Source organism: Azolla caroliniana, unplaced genomic scaffold (assembly GCF_043228905.1).
Source record: "Azolla caroliniana isolate FFs.n. ecotype wild unplaced genomic scaffold, voAzoCaro1.0.p SCAF_11, whole genome shotgun sequence".
NCBI lineage: Eukaryota > Viridiplantae > Streptophyta > Polypodiopsida > Salviniales > Salviniaceae > Azolla > Azolla caroliniana.
In genome coordinates this window covers 5,678,006-5,689,296 of record NW_028230446.1, presented here as the reverse complement: position 1 = coordinate 5,689,296, position 11,291 = coordinate 5,678,006, and the positions used below count along the sequence as shown (strand labels likewise).

Below are 11,291 nucleotides of genomic sequence, written 5' to 3'. Positions count from 1 at the left end.
ACTTGAACTAGGAAGACATTGCTAACTTGCTTAGAGAGAATGGAACTACTAATGGGCTGCACAGATCTAGGGTTGTCCAACCAAACAACTCCTATTTTGGTTGGACTTAGTCGTTTAACTCTTCTTCTAGTTGACTAAGGACTTCAAATTTGTTTGATAAGCTTGGGCTATTGGAATTATCAAACACTCCTAATAGACTCGGGCTTAATATTATTAGTACTAGCGGTTATTTGATTTACCTGTCTTCTTGGCCTATAGGGTCAATTTACTGCAATATGCCCCGGTCCACCACAATAAAGACATAATCGATTTGCTTGGCGTCGCTGCTTTTCCTCTTCCGATAACAGTCTGTGACGACGTGTAGTGTCGATTTCCATCAGGGTTGGAGTATTTACTGGAGTTGCATTATATGACTCCCTTGCAAATGGTTTTGCTACGACTGAGGCATATGTGTGCTCCGACCTTGTTCTTGGCATTTGTAATTGACGTTCCGAACATCGTATCGAAGGCCATCGAAATTGCTCCATCAATGCTAGATCATCTCTGGGAATATCGACGGCGAGTAGACGGAGATCCGCAATATATGCTGAGGTTGGACGATCACCTTGACGCAATCTTTGGATTTTATTGATTGTCGTCCTAACATTATTGGTTACCCCGAAACAGGCTTTAAACTCGCTAATAAATTCCTCAAAATTATTTAACAATGGAGATATTTGTTCTAATAAAGGTGCAAACTATGCCAAAGTTGGGCCCTTAAGCAACGTGCCTACTAATCCCACTCGTGATGCATCGATGGGATATCGGGAATGATGCATTTGAATCACAAGACATACCTGATTAAGGAATTCCCTGAATTGTGACTGCGTTCTATCGAATTTTGTAGGAAGACCGATATTGGGTTCTTTATGAATTCCTTGAGTACTTGATCCCTGTTGTTGTAAGGACACAATGGTTGCTTCAAGTTGTTGTACACGTAATGCCAACTCTCCGTGTTGTTGTTGCATTTGCTACATCTCTAGAGAGATTTGTTGAAGATCCCCCAACAACCGTTGATTTTCTTGTTCTAGTGCTACAAACTTTTCTTTCAAGCACTGCAACTCTGAGAGGACAGATTGGTATTCTTGAACGCTAACAATTGCCATAATATTGGAGGAAGGATGGATAAGAAGATTTGTATGAAGGGAATGAGAGATACGAAGATGAGAACAACGTAATTTGGTTCAAACTGTCAGGAATAGTACTAAGACAGAGAGGGAATTAGTACTAGAGATAAGAATTAGTACTAAGAGAGAAGGAGGGTGTAGATATCTCGAGAGGAGAGAGAGAGAGAGAATGATGATAACAAACAATATATTATATGAAGAGAATATACAAGAATAGCTATGAGGCTTAAGACAGGCGTTGAACCGAATTGGTTCAAAATAATGCCTTATGCCTCTATTTATAGTGTTGTCAAGATTACTCTTGAAGTTTCTATAATGTTCTAGAGTAATCTACAATATACATGAATTTCCTATAGAAATAATAAATGAGTTTCTAGACTCCCATTTCTAAAGGAGAGCTACGTAAGCAAAGGCCTCCTTGACATCATCCACTCATATGTATGGGGACCAACCCAAATGCCGACGATCGGAGGATGCCGGTACGACGTCACCTTCATTGATGACTACTCGTGCTACACGTGGATTTTCCCGATGAAGAAGAAGAGCAAACTACTCTCCCACTTCCAAAAGCTCAAGAGCTAAGTTGAAAAAGAAACCGGTCGACACATTCGATGCCTACAATTGGTGGAGGCAAGGAGTACTTCTCTGATGAATTCATCTCCTACGTCCAAGGTGAAGGCATCCAGAGAGAATTCTCATGTCGACACACACCCCAACAAAATGGAGTAGCCAAAAGGAAGAATCGGCATATACTTGAGGTAGCAGGGGCCATGTTGCACGAGAAGCACCTGCCAAACTTCTATTGGGCCAAAGTAGCAACCACAATCGTCTATCTCATGAATCTGTGTACCACTAATGGAGTGCATGAGTTAACTCCATACGAGCTCCTTGTTGGAAGGAAGCCGATCCTGTCACACCTCAAAGTGTTCGAAAGCATTACGAATGTACGCATCTCGGGTGAAAAAAGACAGAAGCCCAAGGCGAAGTCGGAGAAATGTATCCTCGTAGGATACTCGTCCAAGCAAAAGGCATACAAGTGCTTCGACCCTTCAACTCGAGCGGTTCGGGTGAGTCAGGATGTAGTCTTTGACGAATCGACATCGTGGTATGAGCCCAATTCGACTCCATTCAGCCCGACCGAGGAAGAGTTAAACGTAAACTCGGATGACGATATTCGGCCAAGTCCTTTGCCAAAGGACAATCCAAGCTCTACCAAGCTAAGTGGCCCACATGAGCCTTCACGCGACCAAAGCACGTCGCGACCAAGTCCGAAATTGGACAAAGGCAAAGGTAAGATGCCCGAATATGAAGTCGACCACCTTGATGACAATGATTTAGATGTGTTGGCTCCCTCACTAGATAGTGAGTTTGGTGTACCCATCATGCGGAACCCGGAGTAAAGAAGGCGCTCACATCGGCAAGTGAAAAACTCCGGCGCTCATCACGAGAGAAGAACGCGGTCACTCGGTTCGGCTACAATGAGTATAAGGCCCATCATTATGCCTTCACGATGAAGGTAGTGACTGTTCATGACCCACGACGGATGGAAGCACTCGACCTTCAACCCTCTAACTTCACAAACCTTCGTCACAGGCTTGAGGGGGAGGAACATAAATTGCCTTGGAAAGGATGAAAGCCAAAAGCCGAAAGTCGGACGCCTCACACTTGAGCTTGAGGGGGCGTGTTGAGATATCAAGCTCAATTAAGCTTAGACATTTAGTTAATCAAGTAACTTAGTAGTTACCTAGATAGAAGTGTTGAATATAAAGCCTTAAATATGATGATGTACTTAAGTAAGTGGGATACATTCTAGATCCTCCACTCCCAAGTACATTTAATATAGAACTTACACCTTTGTACCTATATTCTACTCACACATGTGCACCTTCGCACATGAGATGTATATATACCTCATTGTGGGTATTTTTGTATTTGATAATGCTCATTAATATAGGGAAAAGTCTTTAGCGAAACTCTCGTTAATCATCCCTTATTTATCTTATTGTTCATAAGTGTATCTTCCTCTCCCTCTTCCTCTCACGAACATACACACACACACACACACATATCACATAATTTTTCGCTACTTAATCACATACGTGATTAACTACTCACATAATTAATTACTAAATAACCCTTAATTCATCACCTAATTATTGACATGGTATTAGAGCGCATGGTTTAGTATATCCACTTAGCCCACCCGACTCTTCGTGATTGTGTGTTCGAGACGCCGACAACAAATCCGCTAACCGTATGCTGCTACGTAGCACGTGTACGTGACCAAAGGAAGAAAAGCCAAGAAGGAAGACACTACATCAACATGACCACACAAATGAGTAGCTACCTCATTGGCGGATCGATCAATCAACTGTCTCACGCTCTCTCTCAAGCCTCGTGCTTATACTATAATATATAGACAATGGGAGAACGTTTGTCTGAAACCAAAAGCTATGTCATTGGCGGATCGAGCAATCGGCTGGCTCGTGCTCTCTCCTCTCAAGCCTCGTGCTTGTACTATAATACAGACAATGGGAGAACACCAGTTCGAAACCAAAATGATGTCATTGGTTGATATTCGATCAATCGAGCGTCTCATGCTCTCTCTCAAGCCTCGTGCCGCAATGTGCCATGCACGCACGCGCATGCGCACACGTACATCTCTCAAACCTCTTGTTTTGTATTGTCACATGCGCAACACATTATTATGTACATAATACGAGGGGCAAGGGTCGGCCGGCCATTTGTTCGTGTGTTCTCGGAGTACATATTACAATTTACATACGGAAAGAACACGATGGTATATTTAATGTATGGATGAGTGTCCCTCTCAAGAAATTTGTTGGTGGGACAAAAAGGAAGAAGAAAAATGAAGAATGAAGAAGAGGGAAAAAGGAAGGCGAAGGTTTTTAGAAGGATCCAGAAGGTTCCCGAAAGAAGAAGAAGAAGAAGAGAGAGAAAAAAAAAAGAGAGAAACGAAGAGAGAGGAAATTTAGAAGAGCGAGATGGGGTTTTAAAACTCCTCCTCCTCCTCCCTCTCTCTCTCTGTGTCTGTCTGTGCCAAACCCTAACCCTAACCCTAACCCTAATCCTAACCCTAGCCTCTCTGCTTCCCCATTCCGCCCGCATACACTGCTACACCTCCGCGATCAAGCCCCCGAGGTTTTGTTCTCTGTGTTAATCCTTCTTCTTCCGACGTCTAATTCCTACAGCTCCTGAGCAAACCCTAAATAGTCTCCCTCTTCCATCCCTCCCCACAGCTACTCGACCCTTGTCTCTGAAGAAACTCTGCATTTTCCCCCTCCCCCTCTAGAAACTCTTGATCCGTTTCGGGCTTCGTATCCTCCTCATCTCAGCCTCACAGCAGCGATGGCCGACGATCTCGACATCCCTGATGCGCAGCACGTGGAGGACGAAGGAGATGATGATGAAGAATTGGGAGATCTTGGCGATGGATCCGAGGCCACCTCATCTGGACCACAGAAGGAGGGAGAGGAGAGGCCTATAGGCCATGCTGGATTGAAGAAAAAGCTCGTCGTTGCAGGGAAGAACTGGGCCACACCCGAGAAAGGAGACGAAGTAAAAGGTTAGCCCGAAATCTGTTTTGCCTTTAAGAGCTTCTTCTCTTTCTTTTCGTGCTCGTTCATCTGTTCTCCCCATCTCTTGCTTGTAACATTACTACGAACGATTCACTTGCTTGAGCCATATACAAAATATAATGTTATTATTTATTTGATTTTAATTGTAAATTCTTCTTCTTCTTCTTTCGGGCTGCTCTTATGTTGCTGTTTCTCATAATACATATGCCAAAAAACTGATTTTGATTTCCTATGTGCGCTGATCTGCTCTCTTGTAGCATGTGTTTTTCATGGGAGATACAAATTAGCCCATTGTTGATCAGTGTGGTTTCGCACTTTATATATACTTCTATTTTTATATTACCCAATGACTATCAATGCCATTCTTCTGCAAGAGCATGTCACTGTGAATTAAATTTATCTTAATATATTGGCAGTGCATTACACTGGAACTCTCCTGGATGGAACTAAATTTGATTCCAGCCGTGACCGTGGAGAACCATTTACCTTCAAGCTCGGTGAAGGTGGGGGAAACTTTTTCTTAAAACAAAGTTAATTAATTTATCATAATGTGTCATTTGTGATTTACCTGTGGTATCAAAGTTTTTTAATCATTGCGATGACGGATTCAGGTCAAGTCATAAAGGGATGGGATGAAGGTATAGCTACAATGAAGAAGGGAGAGCAAGCAATATTTACAATTCCACCTGACCTTGCGTATGGAGATAGTGGCTCTCCTCCCACGATTCCACCCAAAGCTACACTTCTGTTCGATGTGGAGCTCATATCTTGGTCTAGTATCAAGGATATTTGCAAAGATGGTGGCATCTTCAAGAAGATCCTCACTGAGGGAGAGAAATGGCAGAATCCTAAACAAGATGATGAAGTTACAGGTAATGACCCTATCTTGTAGGCTTCAACACTTATAACTCATTTCCACTCACTCAGTATTGGTTGCTATATTCGTTATTGGCTGATATGGGGCAATGATATATGCATAGCATTGCTTGTTATTAATTGAGGGATGACATGGTGAAATATTGTAGACACTCTTAACACACTTTGCAAACTGATGTAATGTCAGGTGTGATTTCTTATATAACATTGGCTGTTATGAAATTGTTAAGTGATGAAACGCCTTATAAACTCAGTGTTGGATACTATGCTTTTGATTGTGAAAATGACGCAGTAAATTGATTCTTTTTGCAGTTAAGTTCACTGTGAAGCTACAGGATGGAACCACTATCTTCTCAACCCCCGAAGAGGGTGCTGAGTTCATTGTGAAAGATGGTATGATCTCAATAAGAGGGATTCTATGCAGAACTTGAAAATGTGTACCGAAAAGTAAGCAACAATAGCTGAACTGCTGTTCTTAACTAAATGCAGGATATTTCTGTCCTGCTATCAGCAAGGCAGTTACAACTATGAAGAAAGGAGAAAAAGTGCTACTTACTGTTCAGCCAAAATGTAAGTAGCCCAATGGAAAATGGCAGTTGTCACAAGGATTAAGAGTTTGTAAAGCAATAAGGTTTGATGACTTTGAGGTCTGTCTAAAAAGTTGATTCTTATGGAAACGCAGATGGATTTGGAGAAAGTGGGAAGGACAATGTTCCAGCTGATTCAATATTGATGATTGAGTTGGAATTAGTGTCTTGGAAATCCATTGAAAGTGTTACTGATGACAAGAAAGTTATGAAGAAAGTATTGAAGCCAGGGGAAGGTTATGAGAAACCAAATGACGGAACACGAGCAAAGGGTAAATGTCTTAATTAATATACTGTAACATATACTGAAAATGGAGGGTATTTGTAGAAAATCTGTACGCTTAAGTTTAGCAGATTTCTCGTTTATCCATCATAATCTATGGTAACTAAGTGCAATGCGGTCGTCAACTGTCAGTGTTTGAGCTCTTAACTTCTTGTTGATTTTTAATGAGAGATTTTTGGCTTTGGCAATTTGCAGTCAAATATACTGCCAAACTGGCTGATGGGACTGTCTTTGAAAAAGAAGGATTTGGCGAAGAGCTTTATGAGTTTATTACAGATGAAGGTATGCAACTGATGAGTCAAAAAGGGTATTTAACTGTCCACCCTTGATATCCTCATGTCTGATCTTTTTAATGTTTGGTTTTGTCCGAAATAGAGCAAGTTATTCCAGGATTGGACAAAGCTGTTTCAACAATGCACAAGGGAGAATTGGCTCTCATAACAATTTCTCCCGAGTATGGCTTCGGTGATGTAGAGGTTAAACGTGCCCTTGCTGTCGTTCCACCCAATTCTGTCTTAACATATGAATTAGAGCTCGTGGAGTTCCAAAAGGTAAGCCTCTGCCACACAATGTGTGTCACACATGTATAGATATGTGCATGCAGTTACCGCACATACATGTATACACCCATACATTGATATGCCTATATGTACTTGTATTATATTATATGTGGTACATATGGGGGCATCTAATGCTGTGTGATGGGTTTATTTGACCTGTAGGAAAAAGAATCATGGGATATGAATACTCCAGAGAAGATTGAAGGTGCTGGAAAGAAGAAAGAAGATGGGAATGCTCTTTATAAAGTTGGAAAGTATGCCAGGGCATCCAAGAAGTATGACAAGGTAACAGACAAATGAATTTGTTGTCTGTTTATTTGATTGAGATGATGATCTCATATTTTGAGAGTTCATTAAAGAGTATTTGATTAACTGACTGTTCGTTGAATAGGCGATTAAGTACATTGAGTACGACAGCTCCTTCTCGGAAGAGGAGAAGAAGCTTGCCAAGGCTCTCAAACTGTCATGCTATCTGAATAATGCTGCGTGCAAGTTGAAGCTCAAAGATTTCAAGGAAGCTGCCAAACTGTCCACCAAGGTATAATGGGTAGTCCCCTATAGTATGTAGAAGTAATAATGGAAGTAATGAGGAAATGATTGAAATATGAATGTGTGCTTTAGATTCTTTCAATTATTGGAATGCATATGTACGTATTTTAGAATACGTCCCTTAGATTTCTTTTTGTATGATATTATGCATACATGTGTCAAAGATGAAAAATAATTGTAAATAATCAAATAAACCGTGCCAAAAGTTTAGAGGAAATTATTGGATTATGTTTTCTGTGCTGAGTTTTTTTTTTCCAGATGTTTTTCCATTAGGCATATATGTAAGTTTGATCCCTTTTGTTGTATTGGATAACTAAATTCTTTCTGATGGACTTGACAGGTCTTGGAGCTAGAATCTCAGAATGTGAAAGCTCTCTATCGAAGAGCTCAGGCTTACATCGAGACTGCAGACTTGGATCTTGCTGAGCTTGATATTAAGAAGGCGCTTGAGATTGATCCTACCAATAGGTACCAATAGTTTTCTTTTTCCCCATTGATCAAATTTATCTCTGTTAGTTTTATTCTTGCAGTTTTGTGTTTTGGTCTATTCTCAAACCTGTTGCTTAAATGGGATAAGAATTGTCTTTTCTTCAGAGATGTCAAATTGGAGTATAAAACCTTGAAGCAGAGGCAAGTGGAGTACAACAAGAAAGAGAAGAAATTATACGGGAATATGTTTGCAAGGCTAAGCAAATTGGAAGCCTTGGAACCGAAGGTTAGTGTGGGAAAACCTTTTCGATAACAAAATGAAACAAAACAAAACAATGGAATCATATCCAAATGTTCTTTCTGGTAACAAAAAACAAAACAATGGAATCACATCCAAATATTCCGTCTGGTAACAAAAAACAAAAGTTATTGTATCCAAATGTTTGGATTGTGATATATTCTTTGTCCAAATAAGCTTCTATTTTATGTGGGGGAACAATCAATCGATTGTAAATGCTTTGCAGAAAACTGAGCCTGAGGCAATGGATGTGGAGAAGACCGATGCAGCCACGGGTGTTGCACCCAGTTCGTAAGACGAGAGACAAAGACAAAAACAGTTTTTTGGAGTTGGGAATCTCAAGCATATATAGTCTCTAGTTGCCTTCTACCCACTCTGTTGCCTTAAATGTTTGGGACAATTTTTTGTTTCGTCATACGAATGTGTTCTTTAGTACTGTTTTAGGAGATCCCCTTCTAAGGATATCTAAAAGAAAGTACCGCCCTCCCCCCTAAGCCCCCAAAAAACCAATTTACATAGGGATTTTATAATTGCAAAATGTCTCTTTCTTCTTGTCCTGTCAAGAAGAGGAGAGAACAAGGAACTTAAGATGATGAAATCTTTTTTGAGCTATTTTCTTTTTGTCATATAAAGCTAGTTACAGTGTATGTGTATTTTGACTGTCATTTGCTCTGCTGAGAGAATACAGACAGGGTTTAATGTACTGTACCCTAGGCCCTGCCCTGACTACTGAGCTTAACCATATTAGATTACACCAGTCTATTGTCATGTAATCTTTCTTTGTCAATAGAGATAATGGTTGTTGAAACTTTTGGCTTTGGTAAGGTGCATTATTATGCTACCCTATAAGTAATAACGTGTTGCTTCACTTGGGGATTGATGAGAATTGTCTTTATGTGTTTTGTTTCTTATTGATGTCCGTGGCTTGAAGAGATTAGAAATGAATATGTTTATAATATAGAACACTAACCCAGGCAAAAGATGGAGCAATAATATAGACAATGGTGAATTCTTAAGCCTTGTTTAAAAAGAATGAAGAAAGAAAAATTAGAAATTCATTTAAATGAACCAAGTACCATGTGCAATAAAGAGAAAGCAGATATTGATGAGTTCATTGGATATTTGTTGTGCATAAATACATATTTTGACATGGTTCATGTGTGAACTTGGATGGATATGGATGATTAATCAATGATGAGAATAGCATGGTTTCAACACTTTTATGTATTGATGATTTGATGGGACATTAGTAGACTTATAGGAAAATGAAATATCAATGCACTATGTTTTGGATCTCATGTTTCTGTGTCAGTCGGATTAAAGTAGTCCTTCCCCACGTTGCTTGTTGAAGTAAGAATTCATCATTTATGAAATAAGAGGGGCGTGTAAAACATCTCTCAAACCAAAAGAAAATTCTCAAACTATTGTGGGTATGATCTCAACTTGATGGTCGAATCATTCATCAAGCTATGAAATATATGACGTGCAACATTTTGTTAAAGAGACTTTTGTTGAATGGATTTTAGAGTCATTCGATGGATTGTCAACAATGTAAGCAATATTTCATTAATAGAATGATTGTAATAATTTGAAGATGTGCAAACAAGTTTTAAAATTTCATTGATGTGGTAGCTGGAACTATATATATATTTGTATTGTATACATCTTGCAAGACAAATATGCATGAACTAGTGTCGATGCACACTATGCTTTATTGATTTAGTGGATCCTTATTCATAGTTGGGAAGAGAGGATAGAATTATTTCTTCCTTGAAGAAACATACAAAAATTGGCCATTGTGATTTCCGCACATACATATGATTGAACGGTCAATTATTTTCCCCGATTGAACAAACTAACAAATAAATGAATATGGTGTCGTATTTGCAATGTCAATGAAGCTAACTAGAAATATGGTCAAATAACTAGTTAGTGCAAGTGTAATATTTTCGTTTCACTGTGGCTTTTGGGTTTTAGTAGGTGTCTTCTCCAGTTTGACTACCTACATCAAGGGAAATCAGATTACTCTAGTCCTCACATAGATATGGGATGGTGAGGAGCATTTGAGTACTTAAATAGGATGGGTAGGTCAAATGAATTTGGCAATGTCAATCAACTTTCTTTCTTGTTGGGTCTCGAGTAAGCGTCTCCCTTCTACATTTACTTTTATATTTTCTACTCCCACCTAGCCTTAGGCCGTTTTGTTAGGTACCATGAAGAACTGACTTCAAAAGTATTAGTTAGAAAGCTTGACTCTTTGTGCCATCCTATCAATTAGTAGTAATGGGCACGGTTTGGTTTCAAGGAAAAGAAATTGAACCATTTACATAAAATAAAAACCAAACCAAACCGTTTGTGAACTCTCAAATATTTATAACAAACCGTTTAGGGAAAAGTTGAAACCAAACCAAACCATTTAATAACAAATTTAAAGCTAGCCATTTAAATCAAACTAATTCAACGTTTAAATAAACAAAAATACATTAAATTAAATAAGCATTTAAGTTAAATTAAATAACCTAGCCACTTTGAATATCCACTGGCATCCAATTGCCTTTTGGTGGTGTGAATCGGGGCAAGATCCCATGTCTCGTTCTTGGAGATTGCGTGCATCTCCTCATTCATCGCTTCGACTCACTACGGGTCCATAACGGTTTCAGAAAGTTTTCCAATTCCCAAATTGTTGCCACCTTCATCATAAAGGCATAATGATATGCCATGTAATCGTCGTCGAATCGGCTAATTGCATTCTTTTCTCTGGTGGAGCGATGTGGTGGTTCACTTGTCTTCGTGAACACTTTCTTGGCCCCTAGTGTCCTCATGCTAGGAACATCCAATCCACCGTACTCACTGTCGAGTGAGTGAGCCAATTCCTTTCCATCCGAGTCTTCGTACTCAGGCGTTTTGGCCTTTCCTTTGTCCAATTTCGGACTTGGTCGCGACG

The 11,291-nt window shown here is 39.7% G+C and overlaps 1 protein-coding gene across 1 annotated transcript; it reads left to right on the top strand.

Annotated features, from left to right (window-relative positions):
* The first annotated feature begins 4,471 nt into the window (after positions 1-4,471).
* On the top strand, positions 4,472-9,000 carry LOC147857644 (peptidyl-prolyl cis-trans isomerase FKBP62-like). Its single transcript, XM_087327024.1, has 13 exons — positions 4,472-4,752; positions 5,182-5,268; positions 5,377-5,637; positions 5,954-6,034; positions 6,131-6,211; positions 6,324-6,500; positions 6,707-6,793; positions 6,887-7,062; positions 7,234-7,356; positions 7,463-7,609; positions 7,961-8,088; positions 8,215-8,335; positions 8,574-9,000. Exons 1-13 carry the CDS (start codon positions 4,536-4,538, stop codon positions 8,640-8,642), a joined length of 1,755 nt encoding a protein of 584 aa, XP_087183150.1. The 5' UTR covers positions 4,472-4,535; the 3' UTR covers positions 8,643-9,000.
* Positions 9,001-11,291: the final 2,291 nt, after the last annotated feature.

Bases quoted from the DNA above. Each gene is read 5' to 3' on its own strand.
- LOC147857644 (XM_087327024.1), top strand. From the start codon at position 4,536: ATGGCCGACGATCTCGACATCCCTGATGCGCAGCACGTGGAGGACGAA. The intron at 8,089-8,214 runs GTACCAATAGTT...TCTTTTCTTCAG, and splicing joins GAGATTGATCCTACCAATAG to AGATGTCAAATTGGAGTATA. The intron at 8,336-8,573 runs GTTAGTGTGGGA...AATGCTTTGCAG, and splicing joins TGGAAGCCTTGGAACCGAAG to AAAACTGAGCCTGAGGCAAT.